This window comes from Epinephelus lanceolatus, chromosome 15 (genome assembly GCF_041903045.1).
Source record: "Epinephelus lanceolatus isolate andai-2023 chromosome 15, ASM4190304v1, whole genome shotgun sequence".
Taxonomy (NCBI): domain Eukaryota; kingdom Metazoa; phylum Chordata; class Actinopteri; order Perciformes; family Serranidae; genus Epinephelus; species Epinephelus lanceolatus.
Genome location: NC_135748.1, coordinates 39,651,300 through 39,678,720, shown reverse-complemented (window position 1 = coordinate 39,678,720; position 27,421 = coordinate 39,651,300). Strand labels below are relative to the sequence as shown.

Here is a 27,421-nt window from a genome sequence, read left to right as displayed (position 1 = left end):
CATCCTGCACTTGCTAAAATCATATCCAAATATTTTTGACTTTACAGTTAATTGACTCTTGTTAGTGTGTATTTGAATTCATCTAAGGGTGCTTTCACACCTGCCCTGTTTGGGTTGCAAGTGTACTCTTCTTCAACGTTTGCTTTATTTCCTGGATTTTTCCCACATGGAAATTCTGACCAATCAAGAGCAGCTTTCTCACACAAGGCATTTGATCTGGTCCTCTTGTAAATGCTGCCATGAGAACACGAACCAACTCCAGGCAATTATACAACTTTGGAACAACATGAGTCCCTGATTCAGAGCAAAGGAGACGACTCTAGGGCTGACAGCAGCCTAAAACCTCTATAATTTGTTTTTCACATCGTCAGACCTGAAATTTTTCCATTTTTTGATGAGAAATGAAAAATTCTATATCAACTTGTGTCTTTATTATACAGATTTTTTTTAATGTCAAGAGAGATTTAACTTATCATTATCTGTCTTTCACTAAATGTGTTTTACATGTTGCGTCTGATTCATTTCACAGACTTACTATTAAACATTTAACATATTGTATTAACAGTTTATGCCTCTTACATTAAGAAGTCTGAATTAGTGTTAACTTCATTAAACAGTAAGTAATGATTTTGTTATAAAGAAATTGTGACATTCTAATTAAATTAAGTTTCAGTTTCAAGGCTTAACTTTTTCTCAGGATATAATATGAAAAATAAATATCAAGTAATATTTTGTTTTGTCTCCAGAGAGACGGAGAGCTTCATCACCAACACAACAAGCGTCTGAAAGTGACTGAGAATATAAAATAAATATTAAATACAAAGCGATAATGGGACGTGATGCTGAGTAAAGAAATAAAATAGCAGATGTTTGTGGAGTTTGTCCTTCATTTAAAAACATACTGAGAGCTGCTGTTTGGGGGAGACAGGGGAGGAGGAGGAGGAGGAGTAGGAGGAGGAGGAAGAAGAGGAGGAGTGAGGCTGCTGGACTGTTTTAGCATTTATTTTCCTTATGGGAATGCAGCAGCGATCCGAGCGCGACCTTCTGTTTTAACACGAAACATCCGTCAGCCGGCGTCACGCAGTTCAGACTGCAGCCATGCTTCCATTTAAAAACTCCATCCTCCTCCTCCTCTCCTCCTCCTCCTCCCCTCCCTCCCTCCATCCTCCTCTCCTCCTCTCAGGCTCTCTGAATGTTTCTTCCTGCCTGCCAAGGTCACAAACAAACAGGAAGTCAGCCGCCGCCAGCAGACGCTCGCCTGCATGATGTCCGTCTGAAGGAAAACTTCTGCTTCTTTTCTCTCTGCTCAGATGCACACAGAGGTTTGTTACATGTTCTGAGGCTGCAGAAATAAAACACAAAGAAGAAGAAGAGCTGCACTTCCTGCTGAGACTTCTTTGTTTTTCAGGAGGTTTTTTATTCCTTCACTGATGAAGCTGTCAGGACCTTTACTGTGAGAAACTGTGAATGTGTGAACCTTGTGTCGCAGCTTTGATCTAAATTACTGACAAAAGACGATAAAGACCGCTCGTGTCTCACAGCTGTACAGTCCACAGTTTACCTGGAGCTCAATGCTGATGTCGACAAGAAGTTCTGATACCATGTTTTTTCTGCTTCAGTGATGGTCTTTTTTTTGTTCTTTGTATTTCCTAAAATAGCCTCATATTATGTGCTTGAATCCTGCACTGTTTTAAATCTGTGTTTCTACATGTAGCAGAGGGTCCCTGCTCTGTCTCTCTCTCTCTCAGAGGTCCTTGGCCTGAAGGACGTTAACAACCTCTGATCTAGAACATCAGAAAGCATCTACAGCGTCTGTCTTCGATGTCATCGTGTTGTACACTCATGATGATGTCATTACGTTACACCACCTGCAGTGCAAAACTGTGCAAACACACTCAGTAGCATCAGAGGAATGGACGGTAAATGCGTCTGCAGTCTCAAAAACGAAATAATGCACATAGTTTAAAGAACTTCTGGAGTGTTTAAAATATTTTGTTCACGTCTCCATTTAGAAATCTTTTGAATCAATATTTTTTATTTGTTTATTTTTGTTAGTCAGAGCTGACTGTATTATTTCAGCTGATGTTTAGTAGCTGTAATTTATTTTACCTGCTGATCGTTTTAAAATAAACCTGAAACATGTTTTAAATTTCTGACGGTCTCCTGCTTTATGTCCTCGTCTCCTACATGTCTTTTTCTTCCCAGCGTGACTCACCTGTGGTGGATGAGATGTTGACGTCGATGCTGATCTCGGGGGTTCCTCCGTTCCTCAGTGACGCCACACAGGTGTAGGTGCCGAAGTCGGTGAACTTGAGGTCGATGATGTCGAGGTTGGTGGTCCCTGGCGTGACGTCGGTGTCTGTGTGGGTGATGACCATCCGCTCAGAACTCCTCAGCGGCCGGCCGTTCTTCAGCCAGCTGAACTGCAGCTCCTCGGGCGGCGTGGCCTCCACCTGGCAGCTGATCTTCACCTCCCGGCCGATCTGGATGTTGTCGTCGTTGTGGTACGGGTCGGGCGTGATCCAGAAACGACCTTTACGAAGACCTGCAGGAGAGAGACGGACACAAGGAGACGAACTTTAGTTCAACAGAAAGATTGATCAGTTTGTGTTTAAGCTAATGCTGAAAAAGCACAGCAGTCCAACGGCAAAACATCACACAAGTTCAGGTCAGGCAGGCCGTTCCTGCCAATCACACCTTTTCAGGTCTCTCCGTTGTTGCCGACATGAGCATTGAAATCCCCTAGAACAATTATGGAGTCCCCAGCTGGCATCCCTTCCAGGACACCACCCACAGACTCTAAGAAGGCCGGGTACTCCAAACCGCTGTTTGGTGTATACGTACAAACGACAGTAAGAGACCTTCTCTTCGCGACTTGCAGTCATATCAAGGCGACCTTCTCATTCTCTAGGGAGAACCCCAACACGGTGGAGCTCAGCCGGGGGCTTGTGAGTATCCCTACACCCAACTAGCACCTTTCACTCTGGGCAACTCCAGAACAAGCGAGAGTCCAGCCCATCACCGGGAGTTTGGTTCCAGAGCCAATGCTGTGCATGGAGGTGAGCCCAACTTTATCTAGTTGGTACCGCTCCACCTCGCACACCAGCTTCGGCTCCTTCTCCAGCTCAGTGGCCTAGTGGTAGAGTGTCCGCCCTGAGACTGGGAGGTTGTGTATTAATTCTGGCTGAGCCTGACTGAACCCCATGTCCTTAGGCACAGCCACCAGACACTTGTCTGGCCTCAGGACATGAGGTCCGGGCAGGCTCAGCCCAAATAAGCCCACATTGCCTTGGGAGACCTACCAGGGGCTATTAGCCCGGGACAACGCAGCTCCCAGGATCACTGTGACATGTGAACCCTTCAACCACATTAAGGTGATTCTCGGAGGAATGTTCACGTGCTGAGTTCTTGCTGCAAAATCTCAGTAAAATGTTCCATTATTGTTGTGCACGTTCCCATGTCATACAGAGTACAGTGACAACTAACTAGCAGACAGTGAAGCATCCCGGCCAGAAACAAAATATGAACATTGTTGGTTTTTTTGGTCCTCATCTTTATAACGTCAATGTGAGAAGCATTTGGTAAACTATTTTTTAAACAACTGTTTTGACACTTTAGAGTGCAGGAAAAAAGATTTATACAATCCTACTTCCCATGTCTTTTAAGACTTTTTGAAGGATTGATTTAAGACATTTTAACACCAATTAAGGCCTTAATTTAAAAATATATTAATTCAATGCTTTTTAAGACTTTTTTAAGGATCTGTGGGGTCCCTGTGAACCTGGTTGCTATGGGGTTACTGGCCATAATAAGCTCTGTAGCAGATGGGCAGCGAATTGACATCTTTAAAAAAAAGTATCAGACTTCGTAACATGATTCTGGTTAAGTATTAAGCTTTCAACAGGTTTGACATTTAATAGAAACAAATGCTGCTTTCTGTCTCCTAAATAATTCCAGGATCGGACTGACATTTATAAAGAGGGCGTCCGACTCAGTGACCAATCAGAGATTATTTCCCAAAGTTCAGCTGGACACATTTGGTATCTTTGGTATCAAAGGTTGTGACTTTAAACAAATGTCACACAAACACCATAAGTTTGAAACTGATGTTTTATAAATGAGTTGCTCCAGGGTCAAAGGTCAAGCTGCTGAGTGACACTATCGCAGGTTATTGTTCCTGAACATGTGATGTTGTCTGTTTCCATCAGAGCTGAGTGTGTCAGCAGAGTTTTGTCTCCCCTCACATTTTAAATGATTACAATGACCCTTCCTGCTGTGGAGAAACTAATCCGTCCAAATGGGGCTTAATTATCACTGAAGCCATTTGTTCGGTTTAATCCACAGCCACGAGCTGCGGCTGCTGCCGCTCCTCTTCCTCCTCTTCCTCCTCTTCTCAGTTAACCTCCTGGTTTCCAGCTCAGTGGGAGGTCGCCTGACAGGATTCATTACATCTCCTCACAGCCAATCAGGTGGCGGCAGTAACAACCGATATAGCTTCATGATAAAATGTTCAGTACGGCTGTTTTGACTTTGTTGAAACTGGTAATTAAATCATTTGTGTGTCAGTGAATCCATCTGTCTGATCGTCACCATGGTTCATAGAAACACATCTTATCTACTGTTCAGGTAATCATGAAGTTTGATATTCCTGCTCATGATATTTTCTCTAGAGTCAACATCAGAACAAACATTTTTAGCTCCATTTCTACCAGGAGGTGTGTTCAGACTGAACGCAACATGAGTACAGCCATGCTAGCACTTAGTTTAGCATGTTAGCATGATAGCATCAGCTACTCAGCGATGAACACAGAGTCCAGCTGAGGCTGCTGTGAATGTTCTGAGCTCTGCAGGTGTTTGGACTCATTAAAACGTTGACCTGATGATGGCGCTAGATGAAAAGTCAGACGATCGCCAAACTTATCACAGTTCACACTGAGATGAACATTAATGATGAACCGTATTTCATCACAATCCATACTATTCATTCATTTTCTGTAACAGCTTATCCTGTTAGGGGTCATAGGGGGCTGGAGCCTATCCCAGCTGACACTGGGTGAGAGGCAGGGTTCACCCTGGACAGGTCACTAGACTATCACAGGGCTGACACATAGAGACAGACAACCATTCACACTCACATTCACACCTACGGACAATTTAGAGTCACCAGTTAACCTGCATGTCTTTGGACTGTGGGAGGAAGCTGGAGCACCTGGAGGAAACCCACGCTGACACAGGGAGAACTCCCCACGCTGGGTTCGAACCAGGAACCCTCTTGATGTGAGGTGACAATGCCAACCACTTGGCTTGGGGGAAAGTATCAAGTACTTCAAGTCAAAAGGTTCAAGTCCAAGTAGAATCATGAGTCACTGGTGCTAAAATCAAAGTCAAGTTGCACCTTCAGCACCTCCAAGCCCGAGTCTGCCCCAAGCGTTCAAGTATCTCAGGGTCTTGGTCATAAGTGAGGGTAAAATGGAGCATAAGATGGAGAGGTGGGTTGGCGCACGCTGTGCCGAACTGTCATGGTGAAGAGGGAGCTGAGCTGGAAGACAAAGTTTTCGATTTACTGGTCCGTCTACGTCCCAACCCTCACCTATGGTCATGAGCTCTGGGTAGTGACCGAACGAATCGCGGGAGACTGCGGATACAAGCGGCAGAAATGAGTTTCCTCTGAGCTCAGACATCTGGAGGGAGCTCGGAGTAGAGCCGCTGCTCCTTCACGTCTAAAGGGGTCAGTTGAGGTGATTCCCAGAACACCCAGAACACACTGGAGGGATCTCATCTGGCCTGGGAACACCTCGGGGTCCTCCAGGAGGAGCTGGAATGTGTTGCTGGGGAGAGGGACGTCTGGAGGACTTTGCTCAGCCTGCTGCTTCCAAGAGCCCGCACAAATAAGCAGATGAAAATGGATGGAGTTGCTTTTTTAAATTTTCTTTCATTTGTCAAGTCGAGTCTGAAGTCGTCAAATTAGTGACTCGAGTCCACACCTCTGGCATTTAGGTGTTTCTGCTGAACCAAACTCAAAGTGAACAGTGACTCCTGTGTACAGTTACAATCCTGCAGGAAACACAAACAGTGAAACGTGACGCCATCAGCATCTCCTCCTCCTCCTCCTCCTCCTGTCAGTCCCTGTTCTGAACTCTCTGCAGTCTTCAGTGGACGACTGCAAACAGACCAGAAGGTTGTAGTTCAAATCCCAGATCTGTGTGTGTGTGTGTGTGTGTGTGTGTGTGTGTGTGTGTGTGTTGGGGGTATGTGTATATAAATAGCTCAAGTTCGTGAGGCGAGCAGCTGATTGTCCTTGTTCATTAAGATTAAAGCAAGAACGCCTCGGAACAAAACCCTGTGTGTGTGTGTGTGTGTGTGTGAGAGAGAAAGAGAGAGTGAGTCTGTGTGTGAGTGTGTGAGTTAGAGAGGAAGATGGGGGAGTGTGTGTGTTTCACTGCGTCAGTAAAAGGTCTGTTGCATAACTAGAGGTGGATGCAGTCGCTCACACATGAAAGTCACTGCGCGTGCGCACACACACACACACACACACACACACACACACACTGGCCTGGCTCCAGTACACAGGAGTACTCTAGCAGAAACGCTGATGAAGACCCTGAGTGTGGCTGAAAGCTCCAGAAAAGTGAACTACATTACCCATAAGACCTTTCTCTGCACAGACCCTTACATCTCATCTTTAAAGACACATCATCACCTCCTCCTCAACATCCCCTCCTCCTCTCCCCCTCCTTCATTAACCCCTAAATTTATCACCTTAGGCTTCACCTCCTCTTCATCTCCACTTCCGTCATCACCTCTTCTTTTAACACTCTTACTGCTCCTCCTGATATTGATCATCTTTCAACACCTCCTCCTCCTCCTCCTCCCCCTTTACTGCCTCATCCACTTTGATTCCTCCCTTTTCTTTCATCTCCTCTTCTCCACCTTCATTGTCATCCTCTGGTTCCCCCTTCATCACCTCCTGGTCCCCTTTGATTCCTTCCTTTTCTTTCATCACCTCCTCCTCTCCATCGCCATCATCATCATCTTTTCCTTCCCCTTCATCACCTCCTCACCCTTCTGACTCATCCATTCTCTTTTATCACCTCCTTGTTTCCTTTTTTTATCACCCTTTCTTCCTTCTAACTCTTCATCACCTCCCCTGCCTCACTCCTACTGCTCCTCCTGATAGTGATTGTCTTTCATCACCTCCTACTCCTCCCTCTTCACCTCCTTATACCCTTTCTTCCCTCCCTTTTTTAATCACCTCCTCATCTCAACCTGTCGTCAGTCCCTCTTCTCTCTCACCTTTAATCACCTCCTCCTTTATCACTCTCCCCCTCCTGATATTGATCATCTTTCATCACCTCATTCTAATCCTTCTTTACCTCCTCATCCCCTCCCTTTTCTTTCACCTCCTTCTCTCCAACTCCTTCACCATCTTCTCTTCCTCCTCACTCCCCATCACCTTCTCCTCCTTTATACACTCCAGAAAAAAATCATCACCCTACCTTTAACCACCTCCTACTCCTCCCTCTTCACCTCTTTATCTCCCTTTTCTCTCATCACCTCCTCCTCTCCACCTGTCATCATTTTCTCTGCTTTCTCACCCTTCATCACCTTCTCATCATCCCACTTCACCTCCTCATTCCCTTTGATTTGTCTCTCTTCTTCCATCACCTCCTTCTGTCCACCTCTGTCATCATCTTCTCTTCCTCCTCCTTTTGCCACTCTCTTCCTTCATACACTCCTAAAAAATCATTACCATACCTTTATTCACCTCTTACTCCTCCCTCATTGCCTCCTCATTCCCTTTGATTCCTCCTTTTTCTTTCACCTCCTTCTCTCCACCTCTGTCATCATCTTCTTTGCCTTCACACCCTTTATCACCTCCTCCTCTTCCTCCTCCTGTCTTATTTTATCCCTTCATTCCTCTTTCTCCTCCTTCGATTTTTCCATTTCTCTTTCTCCTCCCCCTCCCTCCAGCAGCCCTCCTCCTCTCCTCTTTTTTTTCGACCCCTCTGGACACAGACGCCTCCCTCCATGTCCATTAGAATAACAGATGTATCCTCTCCACACGCACACACACACACACACACACACACACACACTGGGTCCATTAGCAGCAGTGCGTGTCAGACTGGGAGGACTGGCTGCCTCGTAGAGAGACCACTACCTAACATGACTGAGAGAGAGAAAGAGAGGTGCATGATGGGAGTTAAATAACTAAGGAGGACACACACACACACACACACACACACACACACACACACAGAGGTGAGTCATGCTGGTGAATAAAACACTGTCGGACAGACGAAGGAAACAATCACACAAGAGATGTCATGACACACCATGATTAAAGGGATAGTTCAACATTCTGGGAAATCCTCTGTCCTTCTCTCTGACAGTGAGACGTTCAGACGGATCTCAGTCACGTGTCAGTGTGTGAGTGTATCGGACAGAGCTGGATGTGTGCAGCCTCGGGCTGTTCTCACAAATTCTACTTATGTTTTCCTACAAAAAGCAATGCACCCAAATTCCTACGGATAGGTCACAAAAAAAATGAAGTTTTAGAAGGACTTTACCCTGGAGTCGCGTGTTCAGATCCGTGTTAACCTTGAGTCATTTTAAGGAACGTTTCTTTTCCTAAACCTGACCTCCTTAACCTTACGTTAGTTACGTAACTGCACATCAAGGACGTAATGTCATTTGGGATATCATATAAACAGCTTATGGGAATACGTTGTTAGCCTAGCTTAGCCAACATGTTGTCACCACAAACTCGTCAAATACTGATGATTGGCCTGTGGCCCTCTGTATCTGAAAGGACTATGATTACACCAGAGCTGAGCCTGGTCTCACTCCGAAGTTGTCGAAATCAGAAACCAATGAAAAAACTGTTATAGTTTAGCGGTGCCCGGCGACGTCAGGGGTGAAATGCAGCAGGACAAGGACGAAAGTTAAGGCAGCAAAAGTCACACTGGGGCGGTTGGATGAGTCCAACAAACATTAGCCCCTTTTACACGGCCAGATTTTCCGCAAATGTTGGCCCGTTTTGCCAGCAAGCTGCGAGCGTTTAGACACACAGAGCCGGATTGGTGAGTTGATCCGAGGTGCCCAATGTTCCGCCTCGTAGGGTAGACATATTGGCAGAACCCTTTTAGTTTAAACAGACCAAGGCAGCCTTCTGCAACGGGAGGGGCTGTTGAAGAATTGTGGGAGGAGCTGTTGATGACGCCGCGTGTGCGAGGCACTGGCGGTGGATAAACAGGAAACAGCTGATAGCAGGAATTAGCGAGCAGCTAGAAGCAAGAGGGAAACACAAACCTGACAGACACTGTAAAGATGAGCAACTGGGGAGACAAGGAATTGCGCGCCCTCCTTGTCCTCGCAAACAAAGAGGCCATTAACCGTCAGATGACGGGGACGGTGAAGAACGGGGAGACTTACAAGAGAATTGCAGAAGGACTGACCAGCCGCGGCTTCCCTCCCACGTCACTGTTTACGTCACACGCTGAGCTACACGTTTTGTTACTTGCTCACGCCCCCCATTGCCCCGAAAAAGGCGCATTCTGTATTAACAAAAGTAGTTAGGCGGCATTTTGCTGCACTCCCCGATTTTGTTTTTATACTGCCAATGCTGAAAAAAGACTGATTGGGCTTTCCTGCAAATTTGCACAATTCCTGTCTAAAAAGGTCTACTGACTTTCACCCGAGAGAACAGTGTTCATGTCCCATAAGATTCTTCAGCCAAACCTTGTTCTTTTCTCTGAAACCCAACCATGTTTTTTTGTTGTTGAAGAAAAAACACCAATTTGTGGTGTTGTACCGATGTAGTGCTTTTATTTTGAAAGAGACTGTATGCAAACTGTACATTTCCTGTGAAAACAGAAGTGTGTTTTGAAAACAGACAATGCATGTAACAGGGTGAGGTTGACACGGCGTCCCAGAACGTCATCAACCAACACACCCAGGGTACCTTGGACGTCATATCTGGACGTGGAAAGTCCATGACCGAACGTCGATGTGTGAAGAGTGAGAATGTGTTGATTGGTGGAGTGGAAAGATGGCTAATATTACTGGGCTAAAAATAGTAAGTCTCTCATTCCAGAGATGTTTAACATTAGTAATATGTTGTACATGACATCATCAACCCTACAGTGTCCTGTCACTTTCACGATACGTCATGATTAAGTCAATATTATTGTGATATTAAATATATAATGATTTATTACCTCTTTTCAACCATAAATTATGTCCTCAAAGGAAAACTTTGTCAACATCTCTTAAGACTGTTGCAGTTGCTCGTGACAGTTTCTTATTTTTCTTACTTTTTACCAACTTAGCTTTCTTTGTACTTTTTTTATTTTATCAGACAAATTATTGAGCTGCGTCCTCTGAACATACAACTACAGAGAGTTCTGGTTTGCTTTTTCACAGTGGAATTGAAACTTTCCTGTTTCATAACTTCCCCTTAAGGGATCAATAAAGTATTTTTGATTCTGAAAAGAAGCAGAATATAATAAAGAGACAGACTGAATGACTGATTTTACATTACTGACAGATGGAAGTATAGATATTGCACAGTTTAACAATACTGATGTTGCACCTGAGTGATTGATTGTAAGCAGTAAAAAATAAAAGCAAGATCATTTGTATTTGAAATATCAGTAACTTAATAACACTTTAGTGTGAGTGCGCTCAGTGCAATGTGGCAATTTTGTTAAACTAGAGATAACGTGCAGATTCTCTTTGGTTGAATACAGCCCTATTTAATTCAGTGTGTAACAGCGGCTCATCATCTATATAGATTATGTGTTTTAAGGTTGTTTATTTGTGTCATGCAGTCATGCATGTACCTTAAAAATGAGATGACAGAATGGAAGAACTGAGTGAATAAACACATTTAAACATATTGTTTGTGTGTTTAGAATATACAGAATATAGCAAAGTACAGTGTTGATAGACTCGAGTAACGACTTGATCGTATTATGATAATTTTCCATCCTTAGAGAATCTTGTTCAAAGAATAACAGGCTGTCAACGTGTGTGACATGACACCTTTCTGTCTTCCTGCTGTTGTTTTACGACGAACAGGAACAGAGTTGAAACCAAACGTTATCTCTCAGTGCGCTCTGCTGATTTTCCTCTCGTCCTCTCAGACTCGGAGCATGACACGTCATCAAAACTCCGCGAAGTGCTGATGATGTTCAGGACGCTTCTTCATGACGCTGCAGGAAACGACGACACGCCGCAGAGAGGAGTAAAGACTGAAATAATCTGAGAGGTTAACGTCTCTGCACAGACACAGATAAACGCTGTGTTTGTTGTGGATGTGTCGGATCTATTCCGGTCTATTCTGCAGCAGCTTGTACCTTCAGAACTACAAGTAAAGACCTGAATGTGCCTTTGTACCTGCAGCAACTAAAGCCGAGGACTCACCTGAAACACTGTTAGAACCCCACAGACAGAAACACAAAGGAAAGACGACAGAGAGAAAACACCTTTCAACAGGTAGACGACCGTCAGAGCTGCAAATAAATCCCAGAGGACCTTAACTCTCGCCAAAAATAACAGAAATCAAGTGCAGCACACATCTGCTTCACATCATTGAAGCATCATACAGACAAAGAGGCAGTGAAGCTGCAGCAGTCAGAGTGAGAACGTGATGAAACTGCTGTTTTTCTGAAGAGTTGAAGCGTGTCAACACTCCAAATAAGTGTTGTATCATGACAAGTCAAGGCAGCGCCAGAGTGCTGGTTACTCGTGTTGCCCCTGAAGGGTTCAGTAAGCTTCAAATGAAAAAGATTGAACAATGTCTGCAGTGTCTGAATGTGCACACGAGACAGAAAGAAAAGCCTGCTGTCACAGAGAGGGGGAGACACCATCTGCTCTACTAAAACAGCCAACAATTAGTCGATGAATCAGTTAGTCAAATAGCAGAAAATCAATCAGTAATCCTTTTGGTATTTTTTGCGAGTATCAGATAGTTGAAAGTGAAGAGGCAAACAGGAAATGGGGCGAGAGTCAAGGGTATGACATGCAACAAAGGTTACTGACTGCAATAAAAGCGGCGATGTCATATGGCATGAGCTGTTAACATTCGGCTACCAAGGAGCTCCAATCAGAAATTAGGGCGGACACCCAAGATTAGAGTCACAAATTCAGTATCTGGCCAAATGTCTCCCCTTCTGTTCCTTAGATATGACACTGAATAATGGCCAGAAAAGTGTTTTATGTAGAATATTATGATGTCACAGTGAAGTTGACCTTTGACCTTTTGGATGTGGAAATGTCGTCACTTCATTATTTTATCCTGTTAGACATTTGTGTGAAGTTGTGTCATAATTATCATGTTTTGTATTATTATGTTTTGTGAGGTCACAGTGACCTTTGAACCAAATTCTAATCAGTTTATTTTTCAGTCCAAGTGGACGTTTGTGTCAAATTTAAAAATCCCATACAGTTTTCTTGAGATATTGCGTTTACAAGACTGAGATGGATGAGGTCACATTGACCTTAATCTTTGACCTTTGATGACAAAATTGTAATCGGTGACTCAACGTGGATGTTTGTGCCAAATTTGAAGAAATTTCCTCAAGGTGTTCTTTAGATATCACATTCCCAAGAATGAGACAGACAAGGTCACAGTGACCCTTGACAAGCAGATCTAATCAGTTCTTCGTTGAGACCGAGTGAACATTTGTTCTTGAGATAACGCGTTCACAAGAATGGGACGGACGGACAACCCAAAAAAACATAATGGTTTCAGCCCTGGCTGTCACCAGCGCGGAGGCAAAATACTCACAGGTTTCATGTCCTCAGATGTGAGGAGTGGTGGTTCTTCTTTGTCATACATGGCAGTAAATAGAATGGGTACACTTCAGAAACTTGATGTTCTCTATCACTCTGCGATCCGTTTTGCTACAAACGCCCCTTTCAAAACACACCACTGCACTCTATATTCCTCTGTCAACTGGCCATCCTTACACACCCGCCATACTATTCGCTGGTTAATGTTTATCTACAAAACTCTTCTTGGTCTGTCACCCCCCTACCTGTGTCAGTTGCTGCAAACTACAACCGCTGTTTACAACACCTGTTCTGCTCACCATGTTCTGTTGAAAGTACCCAAAACAAATACTGCACTTGGTCAGCTTTTAAGAACTCTATTACGGACATTTTTACTGACACATGCAACCGTTTCCTGACACACTAGATGCCCTCACCCCTGTTTGTCAGCTGTTAATATTTGGTGTCATATATGTGTCATATGTTGCCCATCTTTAATATGTTGTGGTTGCTTGTTAGTGGTAAGTGTGTTGTAAATGTTTGTGTTGTTGTTGTTTTAACTGTTGTTTGTTTTTTTGTTTTTCTTAACTTTTGATATTCCTTTTTAGCCCTCCATCCCCCTTCCCTCAAGAGGCTCTGCCTTTTGCCAGGCCGCCATTGTAAATAAGAAATTGTTCTTAATGACTTGCCTGGTTAAATAAAGGTTAATAAATAAATAAAAGAATATTGTTGGGTTTTGGATTGTTGGGTGTAAGAAAACAAAAGCAAGTTAGAGGCAAAGGCTTCCTTTGCCTCCAGTCATTGGGCACGTCCTGGACCCCTGGGCACACGTAGGTGCTGAGGGTGCTGCAGCACCCCCTATTGACATGAGGTGGAACAACACATTCTGTAAATACTTGGCTATTTTATCATAACTCATGTGCATTTGTTTTTGATTATAAACAGCATATGATAAAGTGCCTGTCAGAGGCTATATGAAAACAGATGTTAATAGCATGCAAAACTAATTGATTCCTCTGATCTGACATGATAACATCATTTCATCACAGTGCCAGGGTCAGGGTTCGCTCATGGGGCAGCTAAACTTGGGAAGATATTTGTGAAAGCAGGAGTTAATCAATAGCGTGGACAGCCTGAGAAAGACCAACAATTTCCCAGGATAGTTTGGAAACTGCTTTTTAAATTGAATATAATTAATGATAAAATATCTTGGACATGGGCTTCCACTGTGGGGGCATATCCATCAGGATGGAGTTGCACAGCAGCTGCTGATGGACCGAATGACGATCAGACGTGTTATGAGTGGCTTCAGCAAACAGACAACTGGATGTCCGACACCATTCAAAGTAAATACAGTCTTGGCACATGCAGTCCAGAGAGAAAATGTGTCTGAGCCAAGAGCGCTTTGGACTAATGCAGGGGTGTCCAAACTGTTTTGAATGGGGGCCCGATTAGATAATGTGAGAATACCTGAGGGCCAGCTGCCTCCCGCATCATATGGGTTATTGAAAAAAATACATACAATGGACAAATTTTTAGTGAAAAAGTATTCAACTTTCCACAACTCCTGAATCACAGGGGCCCTTGATTTGATGCTTCTTTACTGTGACCATGTCTGCTACCTAACAGGAACACCTGGTGTTAGGTGTTAATAAGGGCCGTTTAAAATCGGTCTGAGGGCCATAACTGTCCCCTGAGCTGGACTTTGGACATGACTGGACTAATAGAACCACTGATGTAGGTATGATTGAGCAGTTTTCCTGTAGCATCTTAAACCAGTCACCAGAATAAATGTTCTAATTGTAGATTTCTGCAAAACACGGATATGTAGCATTTGTACCTTATTAAGTAGCGGATATGTTGAAACTTTGGGTTCACAACACCGTGATGAAGGTGTGGTTAGGTTTAGGCACAAAAACCACTTGGTTATGGTTTGGAACAGATCACGTCTCACTAAAAACACTCAGTTTAGAGGCACACTGCCACTTGAATTAGAGTGAAAATTGTCTGTGCTTGTATTACTACATTGTGGGGACAAGTGTAAACACACCACTTTATGAGGACTCACCACCCATATGGGGACACACAGCAGGTCACCATTAAATAACATTTTTTCAGTTAAGTTTAAATGTTGATGTCGTACCTCTGACCAGTATGGTGGTGGATTTCTTGGCGGGGTTCCCCACGTTGTTGGATGCCACGCAGCTGTAGGCGCCACCGTCATCTACAGTGACAGTGGGGATGGTCAGCGTGCCGGCGTTGACGACACTTCTCTTCGGGAGCTCCTCCCCTCCTGGCCTCATCCACATCAGGGAGGGAGGAGGATCTCCGCCCGAAGCCACGCACACCAGAGTGATTGTCTCCCCCGGGTTCACCACCAGGGGGTCGTCCAGGAGGAGCTTAATGGCAGGAGGAGCTGCAGGGGAGGATGAAGGAGGAGAGGAGGTCACTTTTATTGTGTTAATCGACTTCACACGTTGTTGATTCGTAATTCTTCTGTCACTGCATTTTCATTCTGTCCTGTGTTCATATTTTACTGTTTATAATCATTTGTGAGTTTTATTTTTATATAACAACCATCAAAATTGTTGATTTAATGATAATTTAAAGATTTTATGTGCACTTTTAAAATATATTGAGCTTCAAAGTTTTTGCATTTCAAACAGCCACAGTGATTTATGGAACCAGTCTATTTCATAAATTCATCATTCTTAAAGTTATTCTAAATCTAGGGCTGCCCCACGACTAAGAATTTTCCTAATCGATCAACAGTCGTCATCAGGGTCCATCAGTGGACTAGTCTCCTGCGTGTTTCTGATATGAATGTAATGATTAAATGATATATTTTGGTGGTTTGAGTTGAAGGTGTGAGAAAGAATAGTATCAGTAACATTGTTAACACTGTGCTACATTACAGAGAAATACAAACCGTACTAATGAACCTTCATTAATATAGGCCTATATTTTATCTACAAGTGCACGTCACACACTGAGCGAGCCGCCTGTTAATGACGCTGTGGGCTAATGGGCATGTAGCTACTTCCATGTTTCAGATGATACGTCATGTTTGTAGTCGACCAATGAAGATGAGTTTACATCTCACCTTGGGTTCGTCCTTCACCTTCTCAAAATGATCCCACACTTTGGATTTCCTGCCCGACATGTTATTAACTAGCCTGTGGAATAACCGCAGGTACCAGCCCTGGAGATTAACCTGACTCCTGTCTGACTGCTGAGCGTGGACACTTCCTGTGTCTGTCCTTTCAAATTAAAGTCACACATGGTCCAGTCATATAGGTTTGGATTTATTTTGACAAGGTGCAGCTCCTGATAGAGCTTCACCTTTCTTTTTGTTTTAGTTTTTTTCTGCGAGTAAGCAACCGATGAAATCTTGCAGACTAATGACTTTTCTGATCGACTAATGTTTGGTTGACTATTAGGGGCTCTAAAAAACTCACAAAATGAGTGATTTATTATGTTCCTCTCTCTTGAAACCCAAAGTACAGTGTTGATAATTATTCTTATCTGAGTTTTCTGTAAAAATAAAAGATTCAATTCCTAGAAGTCTTGTTGGTCAGTTCAGTTCAGATGCAGGTGAATTATGGGATTTCTCCCAGACTAATGTATACATTTTTTACATTTTAAAAGGTTTTAAATTTGTCATCCTGTGTAAATAATCCAGAAAGCTGCAGAGTCAGAGTTTAAAAGCTTCCAGAGAGAAATAAAAAGCTGCAGAGTGACTCGCTGCCTCCACCAGCTGCACATGACGAGCTGCAGAAAAGCAGCTAAATGCAGAAATAATAATGAGGGAGATAAAAATAGCTGAGTCGACCTCTGTTAAGCTGACATCATGTAAATCCCATCAGCCCCCGGGGTGGGGCGGCAGGATCTACTGTACAGGTCAGAGAGCCGCAGTCCGAGCTCAGAGAGGAAGATGATTTATTTATGATTTACATTCAGCCAACTGTACACGCAGCACAGGTACAGAGACAGATTAAAGACATAATACAGGGACAAAGAATTTAACTCAAGTATGGACGTCGGTTTCTGCAGGGAAAAGATAAAACTGATGACGAGGAATTATGATAATAAAACAAACTCATGGTGAGTCAAAATTATGAGGTACAAAGTAAAAGTTTGGACTTACTCAGCATGAGATGAAGCAAAACTTTAATTTAGTGTATAAAACACTGAGTCATAATTGGTTTAGTTAACTTGCACAATAATTAAAAAAGTACATACAATTAAAAAAACAATAATTTCACAACAGGAGACGAAGGAGGCCTGAAAGTTTTTTAATCATAAAATACAACTTCTTTAATTAGAAATATAATTTAGACTTCTTTTCTCGCCCTGAATTTGATTTAAAGTAATTTCAATTCAGCGTGTGTATTTTTTTTTAAATTTTGTCTTCATCTATTTAATTTCTTTCACAAACTTTAGAAGGTGTTTCACAGGAAAGAAAATAAATAAACATAAAAGGACGGTAAAGACAGCAAAGAGGACACTCGTAAGAAGACACATTTTTTAAAAAGGTTTTCCAAAATGTACTTAACTTGAATTATTATTTTTTCAGTTACAAGAAAAGTGTTTTTTATTTAATTTGTTTTAATTTGTTTTTATTTTAATTTGTTTTCACCCGCCTTCACACATTATCCAGCTCACAGTATTTCCTGACGACTGAGTGAATAAATTTTAGGAGGGGAAAAAAACATCAATTTTAAGTTCAATTGATTAATTCAAATTATCATAGAGATTGTAATTTCTTGGAAACAGTTTCCAGTAACTTTATTCATACAGAGGGAATACAAAGTTAGTGCAGGTGTGCAGTGCAGATACAAAGCATGCTGTTAATGCTGTTTAAAAATGTTTAGTTTAAAATGTGCACGAAGCAGAACAAAAAAAATAAATTCATATTTCCATGAATACATGGAGAAATAGTTTAATTCATCAAAGTTTAATTGTAAATCTCATATGACTAAGTTGATATATTAAGGGTAAAGTGTACATGATTACAGAGGTTGAAGCTACCAAGGTATTGAGTTCATTGCATAGCAGCACACCTGACGGTGTATAAATAAAGATGAGTTAAATCTTTATTTATACACCGTCAGGTGTGCTGCTATGGCAGAATTTACTGCAGGACAGTGTAAAGCACGATGTTGAGAATGTCTCGCTAGCCTCAACATTTGTTTCGTAAACGTCTGAGGCTAAAGTGGAAGGTCAGAAAGAGTCAGAGAGAGGTTTGGAGAACTTAAAGAGCTTTGGGGAACTCTTTTCTTTTCACTTTGTTTCTCATTATCGCACTGTCCGCCATTTTGTTATCTCTTCTGTCATGTTATACTTCGTACACTGTATTGATCCATTCTCTGTTATGTTTATTCTTAAAAATAGTTTTCACTGCGTGACAAGGAGGAGACGCTTCAGAGAGACAGACATGCCCGAATAGACGCCTGTTTGAGAGAACCGACCTGTGACTGTGTTGCTGTGAGAGGAGCTACATGTGCAGTGTTCAAGGAGTAAAATAACAAAGCAGAAAGCAAATGCAAATATAAAATATAAATATAAAACTCAAAATACAGGAATAGAAATTCAATATAAAACTAGATAACAGTAAGGTACAAAATATAAAAACTAACAGTAAGGTAACAAAACTAGTGTGGTATAAACCGATATAAGACCTGTAATCAACTGTGTGTAGATAGAGTGTTTGTACAGCTGAGTATCTGCAATCACATCCTGTACTGAGTTCATATAGCACATAAAGTTGTCTTTGTTTGAATAAGTGAAGCTGTAAGAGACAATTGAGTAATACACACACACACACTGTGACTGCCAAGATGTTCGTGTGTTACACTCCTGAGTGTAGAGAGACTCCTTCCTGCATTGTGTTTGGTCCCCAGTGCTCAGCAATGAGGACGTAAATACCAGGATGGGACAGATATCTATTAACCCTGAAGTATCGGCTGGAGAGGAGGAGCAAAGTGATTGATCCCTTATTAGGAAACCTTTATTAGGGATGCACAGCAATGGATTTTTTGCCAATATCCAATATGCTGATATAAAGCAACTCATTTGGCCGATAACTGGCACCGATACAGATATATCCATATATTGTGCAACTTTCCTCCTCGAATCCTCTGATTGAATATACCTCGTTCTTCTGTAGGCTTGTTCCCTGGTTTTTTATAAGCATTTTAATTTATGTAGGCCTACTGATGTAATACCCTGGTTTAAAACGATATATTTGTGTTTGCATTGCGTGTTGGTGTTATTTAATTGTCTGATTTATTTGCCTTTATTAAGACTTTTCCTTTAAAATTTGAAGGAAAATCATAATTAACAGCCTTTTGTTTTTTCTCAGGGTGGTTTTACATTTTGGTGGTTTAAGAAATTTGTAACACAGATGTAAAAACGTGTTTTAAAGCCCTGATGAAGACCTGCAGTGGTCGAAACATGTTGGCTCATTTAATGATTTAGCCACTACAATAAAGGCTTCTTAATACTTCCTCCCTCATTTTCTATGTTTTTGCAGTGCCTGGATCGCCTTCCTGTGTATCCTGTTGTTTCCTGCTCTCCATGAGCACTCGACACAAGGTTTTTATCTATGTCTGATTTCACAGAGCAACCAGTCGTCTCTCTCTTTTTCTAAAAAAAAAACATATATATATATCCGTTTGTCATATCAGCAAAAATCGGCATGTTGGCCGATTCCAATATTTTATTTCAAAGCCAATATCGGTCGATACTGATGATGTGCTGATAATATCCTGCATCCCTAACTTTATGAACAGAAGCCTTTTGAAGAGTTGAAATGCTAACTTGATCCCCCTCAGGGGAGAGGGGAGATTCACCACAAAGGGAATTGGAGACACGGTGATTGATCAGGTATTGACAGGCAGGATGGGCTGTGCTTAAAGCAAAATCTATATAAGTGACCAACAAACCAACAAACAGGCAGACAACTCAGCAAATTTATCTCACCACAGATCTTTGTGATTGCAGTAAAGATCTTGAGGCTTCATATTTGCCTTCAAGAACTAACTAGCTAACAGTAAGCTGCTAACAGTAAGGTGTGAATAAGTGTAAAACATACACAATAACACCAACAGGTTACCAGTGAAAATGATAAATATAATATGGTTGCTTATAAATATGTTTCTGCAGTGTCAGATCTGAGGTAGTTGGTGTAAGAGTGTCAGTGTCTGTGGGTTATAGTTAGAACGGTGACTGTATTTGTGTTAGTGTGTGTGTGTGTGTGTGTGTGTGTGTGTTACCTGTTCTGTTGTTGAGACCAAAGTGGGCGCTCTTGTCTCCGATGCCGCAAACGTTCCTGACGGAGGCGATGCAGGTATAGCTGGCGTAATCCTGAGGACGAAGGTTCTTCAGCTTCAAGATCTTCGTCTCACCCTGTAACACACACACACACACACACGTTTGTCTTGTTATACATGTGAGGACCCTGACTGGCATGCTGCCTTACCTGGACCCTAACCCTAAACATAACCTGAACCTTAAAACCAAGTCTTAACTTTCAAACTGTCCTTTGAAGTAGTGAGGACTGACTAAAATGTCCTCATAAGGCAGAAATGTCCTCACAACGATAGCGCAAAATTAAAAATCTGCATCTTTACCATACATCCATACTGTATCTCTGACAACTGTTAAAATGTCTTAATGACTAACAATTAATTCAGATGTTTAAAATTTCTGCAAAAAGATTTTTAATTGATTTCAATTTATTAATTGAAGTTCATTGAAGTTATCTGTTTACCAGTGTATCATAATCAGATTTTCTTTGTATATACATTCTGAATAATTACACTGGCTAACACATAAACAATAGCCAGTGCAAACAAATAAATTATTTGTAATTATTAACTGTAATTATAAATTGTAATTATTGATTATTGATAAATTATCTTTCTTTAATTCTCTTTTTAATGGTCGCTCTATAACTCATTTTCAGTGCTGTCATGACACTCTTTAAAAAGAGTTGTTTTGTTTTTTTTAAATTAAAATGACACTTTTGTTTTTGAAACTTATAAAGATAAGATGAATAAGATAATGAAATTTAAATTCATACTGAAATAATAAATGTTATTATTTCAATATGAATTTAACTTTAACATGGATAAAACAATAAATAACTAAAAATATAAAACTAGTAGTGAGTAAGTAAACAATTTTTTTAATCAAATTTAAAAGTTAGTAGAATTAAACATAAAATAATAATAACAAATAAATAAGATTTCCTTTGAGACATTCATGAGTTACAAAGTGAGAAATTATTCTGGCTTAATTACTTCACAGTACAGTATCATTAATCTATATTTTGATTTCTATTTCTTTTTTTCTGTTAATGTATTTTAGTTTTTTTTCTAAAGGTGTTGTGATTTGCACTTCAGGGCCACTGTACAAGATTTAGAAAAGGTCTCTCACAGTTTAAAACTTCAGACTTTTTGATGTTCTTTATGTAAATCGAGAGAAATCAGCAGATATTCAGCAGATCAATCAGCTCTATTCTCTCTATTCTGTCCCAGCCTGAGTTCCTCCTCATCCTCCTCTTCCTCGTCTTCTCCCTCATTCCACCTCCTCTTCTCCTTCCTCCCTCTCTCCCTCCTCCTCCTCCTCCTCCTCCTCTTCATGTCTCCACCTCGCTGCCAAATCTCTCTTATCTCCTCTGGCAGCCTCTGCGCTGCCTTCCGCCTCACGGACAGATGAGATGAGATTAGATGACATTTAAATGGGATGTTTGTGCAAAGATGGAGGCCAATTTTTGGGGGGATGATGATGATGATGATGAGAAGGAGGAGATAAGTTCCTCATTAGTGCCTGCGAGGAGTGAGGAGGGAGGGGTTAACAAGTTCTCCAGCTCGACGCTGAAGGCATTACAGTCGACAGCGTTCAAGTCTGGCGTGAATGTTATCTCTGCTGCGGCATTACACAGCCCGCTAACTGGCCGCCTGATTGGCCGGCTTCCCTTTGCTCCAAATTAAATCTAAACCATGGCCAAAATTTAAAAAAGGACAAATCTGGAATCTCCATCTGCAGAGGTTTTTAATCCACACGAGGAGGAGGAGGAGGAGGAGGAGGGGGAGGAGGGGGAGGAAGGCTTAACTACAGGACAGATCGGCTTTTTCAAACTGTTGAACTCACTGACGGAGGATCCACAATGAATATTTAAATTCACAGAATAAAACAAGAAAGGGAGCAGGAGAGGGTCAAGGTTCTGTGTTGGAGCTGAGAAAGATCAAATGTGGAGGTAAAAATAAAAACCACCACAGAACTACAATCCCTGATGTAAGAAAATCAGCAGAAGTCCCTTAGTTCACTCTGAGTAGTTTGTAGTCGTAGTCATTTTATTTAAAAAATTAAGACTCACATCAAAAATAAATAACTTCCTGCAGTGTTGGAGGGTGCGTGGGTACATAAATACATCTTCTCTTCATGTGAAAAGATTTACACATGTTGGGAGATTGTAACAACATCTAATCCTTAGTGACATCTCAGGGTTTGAAATCACCAACCAAAATGTTGGCTTTTTACAATTCTACAAACCACAGATATGTCACAGTTGCAAGTTATCATGTAGCAGACACATTTAAACTTTGTGATTCAACAACGCTGTGGTTAACATGTGATTAGGTTTAGGCACAAAGATCTATTGCGTTGGCTTAAAATGCATGGTTTAATCCCAGCAGGAAACGCAGAGATGTCTCGGTAAAAAGCTTTTTGTGGCACTGTCTCTGCTGCAAAAACAATCTACATTTGGTGGCTAAAAAGCCGGTGGAAACGCAGCAATGACTCGCTAGGTGTCACACCATCCACCAGCCCCTTCACCTCCTCGTGACAAAAGCCCATATTACACAGAGGTTACGCAACAGAGCCGCTACAAAGTCCCTTCTTTATGCCACCTTTGTATTTTTGCACAGAACCAAACAGCAACGGTTTTATGCTGCTCCAGTGTGTGGCAGCATGTTGGCATCACAGAATCAAAAGAGGTGTGACATGTAACACAACAGCGTCGGCCTCTCGTGAGACATGTAACGCACACGTAAACGTAGCTTTATAAGAAATAACAATGGCATAAAATGTCAATAACAATGGTTTATGGTAAATGGACTGCACTTGTCAACCACTTAAAGGGCTTCTACACTACATGCCACATTCACCCATTCACACACTGGTGGCTGAGGCGACCATACATGGCACTCAGTAACCACTCACTTGCACTGACACACTGATGGATCAGCCATCAGGAGAAATTTGTTGAGTGTCTTGCCAAGGATACTTCGACATGAGAACTAGAGGAGCTGGGGATTGAACCTCGATCTTTGGATTAGTGGATGACCCGCTCTGCCTCTGAGCTATAGTTGCACCACTGTCTCCGTTACATGGCGGCTGATCTCAACCTCTGCTCGAAGGGTAAGGAGCTCTGGACCTCACTGTTTTCCCAATTTGCAGATTTTTTCAGCTGCTGTCCTTCTTTGAGTTAGCTGCTAACTGCTATCAGCTACTTTTTAAATCGCCCATGGTGGGTTGCACACATGATATGTCATCAGAACATCACACCTGCGCTACCCATGATCCTGTCTTACCAGATATCACGTTAATACATCGTTTCAGCACTGTTACTACCTATGTTCCCAGGTCAGTGGCGAGACAACTGTGTCACGCATTCTGGGATCTTACCTTTTATACCGAATCGCAAGGTGGCATAACGGCATAATATTCCCACCTTTAACAGGCAGTGCAAAAGGGGCCATAGTCACGTGCAAATGTAAGGTATTCATGATTTACAGAAATGTTTCATGCCAACATTTTGTGATGGCAACTGTGCTGTTAATTCTTCTAGACGTAAGTAAAATATTGCCTGTGTTCCAATAGCCGTACTAACATACTATATAGTATGCCAGAAAAAGATTCAGTATGTCCAAATACACAGTATGTCAAATGCAGTGTGCCAAAAAAGCCAGGATGTTCTACTACATCTGGTCTGATTTTGCAGCAACCACAATCCTCTGTTCAGCGGACGATACTTCACAATGACTGAGCCTCAAACAGATGACAGCTGACTGATTGACAGCTCTCAGAAGTCACAATGACAGATGACAGCACATTCAAGTAACTGATGACCAGTCGAACAGTAAAAATAGGAATATTAATTGTTTAAGTGAACAATATAATCAGAAATATTACAAACAAAAGGACATAACTATAGAAATCACAATGACAGACACCTGCAGTTATAACTTTAAAGTTAAACTACACACATTGCAAAGTAACAACAGCAGAGCTCTCCAGGTTGATCTTCGTCTCTGGTGAACTTGGTAAGTGGCATTTGTTTTATGTCCAAGTTAACGGATATAAAAGCAAAAGGGTCAAAGTTCAGGGCATAACTTTATGAGGAAGTAGGTCCGATTCTGTGCATACTGCATGCGACAGTACTTTTTAAGGGCAGCTGCATTATCAATTATTAAGATTACATTCTTTGGTAAATATAAATGCAATATTGGGGTGATTGGCTTATTTACATTAATAATGGCAAACACATATATACATGCCTTTTGGATTTTTTTATTCCTTATTCCATGTCCGCCTATAATTCATGTGTGTTTAGGTGTATACATTTTTTAAAAGGAGCAAGGTATTGATGAAATCTTTGCTGTATGTGTTCAACAATTGTCTGTGAACATTCAGTACAAATTTGGTGACATTCTGATAATTATTTCCCGAGATTCATGTGATAAGGCAGACACTGTCCCTTTTAGAGAAGCCTCAATTTTGACTATTCATACTATTTCACAACAAAATGTAAACTAGAGACATAGAGGAAGTCAAAAATACCATAATTGTTTGGTCCCTTTAAGTGATTTGTGAAAATTAGCCCCTTGGCCCCTGGACTACACACTAAGTAAAATGCACCCTGTATCTTGTATAGAAGAAGTCGTACTAAAAGATGAAATGTATCAGTTTAAATCCTGGCTGCCTGCAAAAAGCAATAAAGACTGGTATAAAAAGCCAACCTCCACCCGTCTACATCATGTGAACTGTTTTTTTCTTGTCTATAATGTTGTTTCCACCTTACTCCACATGTAAACCTACATATACAGAGCCTCTGGAGAGAGTCAGAGTGGGGTCATGGTTTCTGTTGTTGTTGATCTGTGCTGTTAGTTTATGTATTTATTTATTTATTTATTCTACTTACATGGTTGGGATATGCTTTAGAGATGAATTGCCCTTTTGGGACTATTTAAGTATTCTGAATCTGAATCTGAAAAGGAACCTCAGTCTTAAATAATGGAGGGAAATAGTAAAGACTATATACTGTATGATGGAACTGCTGACATTATCTCTGAGGAATGAGAAAAAGAAAGACCCCAGGAAACAGGACGGATCTTCTTCACAAGGACGATGTTATATCTGGATCTAGATCAAATAAATTGATTTTAAAATGAAAATATATATTAAATGTTCAAATAAAGAGTGAAAGTATCATTCATTATTATTTATCTCCTCTTCCTCCGCTGCTTCATGAAGCCTGAACGTCACTAAAAAGATTTATTCTAAAGATAATATAAAGAATTTGGTGAATCGATGACATTTTCATCTTCTAAAAATAGAAGTAAACCTGAGGTATAAACCCGTCGAGGTTTGGATGTCTGTGTGAAGCAGAAATTGGACAAAAATCAAACTATGAGCTATTTCAGTCGGCAGCTGATGGACATTAATAAAGCAGATCCACTGAGAGTTAAACTGAGACGAAACAGACTTTAATTGATGGAGCTTCAACAGGACAAGGCGTCCTGGGAGACAGCGAGACGTCACTCTCAGACACAGAGTAGAAATCACCATGAAATGTTCCTGTGTCTCTGACAGTTTGTGGTTTGGACAAAGTAAAAAAGCTCCACGTTGTGTGTCTGTGTAAATATAACAGGAAGTTAGTGGAGCTATATATGAAACAATATGATGCCAACATTTAAAAATAGCTCCGGTCTCATGAGCGCTGTGATGACGGTTTCTGAAAATGACTTTGAAAACAAACCGGAGAGAAGAAATGTTTTTCTGATTGCATAACACCAACTGTTTCTCTTGAAATTATGTTTATACACAGCTGAACGTCTCTCCATCTACTTCCTGTGTTTTATCCAGAGCTGCACTCACAAGGTAGTCCAAATGTCCCTCTAACGACCAACGTCCTCCAGCTCCTCGTGGAGGATCCTGAGGTGTTTCTAGATCACATGGAATAAATAATCCATCCAGTGTCTCCTACCAGCTACATGTGCCCAGAAAACCTCCAAAGGGAGGCGCCCAGCAGGATCCTGATCAGATACTGAACCATCCTTTCGAATGCGAGCACCCTGCGGATATCTGAGCTCCTCAGCTCGTCTCCAGGGCTGAGCTCAGACACCCTGCAGAGGAGACTCATTCCAGCTGCTTGCATCTATGATCGCATTCTTCTGTCACTATGTAAAGCTCAGGACAACAGCTGAGGGTTCCATCCACTGGTAAATGGGAAGCTTCACTCCCTCATTACCACAACAGTCCAGTACCATGCCAGCATCACTGCTCGCAATCAAGAGTCAGAGAGCTTGCCAGATGGTTTTGCCAAATATGTTTTGGAAGACACACAATTGTCTCACATTTTTCCAGCTGAGAAGAGTTTTCAGTTCCTATATGATACTGAAGTCACAGGTCAGAGATCACAGGTGTTCACCTGTTGATGGTTGAGATGCTAGAATACTTTTGTTAGATCAAAAAAGACGGTGGTTGTGGTTAAATGTCTCGTACTCTAAGGGTGCTTTCACACCTGTCCTGTTTGGTTTGGTTCAATCAAACTCAAGTTGGTTTGCCCCCTCAGTATGACTTGTTTGGGCAGGTGTGAACACAGCAATCACATTCAGGTGTGCACCAAAACAACCGGACCGAGACCTTCTTGAAGAGGTGGTCTCGGTCCGGTTACAAACGAACTCTGGTGCGGTTCGTTTGTGGTGAGAAGGTGTTCTGACTTTGAACACTGACAAAACAACTGTCTTGTCTCGACTGTCCCTGAACCTTGTGAGATGTTATGGAATCGGATTTTGTAATGTTACCTTTGTTAAATGTTGCTGTTGTCCCTGGATTCATATGAGTAGAGGAAAATTCCGCTATCCACTAAGCTAATTTATACAATGTAAAATGCCATAGGCTTGTGCTAAAAACATTAGCATGTTGTATTTGTAGGGAAAATGTGTCCAGATAAAGAGAAGTGTTTGTCTGTGAATGCTGCGAGTTATAGTGAAGCTGATTTGTGTACTTGTGTTTGAAATTGTCTCTATTAAGCCATGTTTAATGTGTAAGCTCTGCATACAGCTGACGCACAATTATAAATCCTACTTAAGGTAACAAAAACATAACAATTCCTATTTTCAGGTGATTACACACTAAAGAAAACATCCTTATTATATTATATTCCATTTCTGCCAATATATCCCCCTAAATCCAACACGCTGGACCTTTAACACACTTACTGTGATGTCGTTTTGGATCAAAGTGTCTGAGTAAAACAGAATGTGATGATCTTTGTGTGTGCCATCTATGACTGCAGATAATTTTAACCTAACTTCAGGAGATATGAATCCATCTGCAAATCATCTGAGGT

General features: G+C 41.6%; 1 protein-coding gene across 2 annotated transcripts in view; it reads right to left on the bottom strand.

Annotated features, from left to right (window-relative positions):
- The window catches only part of mdga2a (MAM domain containing glycosylphosphatidylinositol anchor 2a), a 152,970-nt gene that overhangs the window by 52,066 nt on the left and 73,483 nt on the right, over positions 1-27,421 (bottom strand). For both annotated transcript variants that reach the window (XR_004502546.2, XM_033643016.2), the window contains exons 5-7: positions 20,055-20,187; positions 14,921-15,193; positions 2,216-2,545 (exon numbers count right to left, since the gene is read on the bottom strand). Coding sequence is in view for 1 of the 2 variants with exons in the window: in XM_033643016.2 (XP_033498907.1) it covers positions 2,216-2,545; positions 14,921-15,193; positions 20,055-20,187 (736 nt within the window). In the remaining variant the exon portion in view is untranslated. The remainder of the gene's footprint in view (positions 1-2,215; positions 2,546-14,920; positions 15,194-20,054; positions 20,188-27,421) is intronic.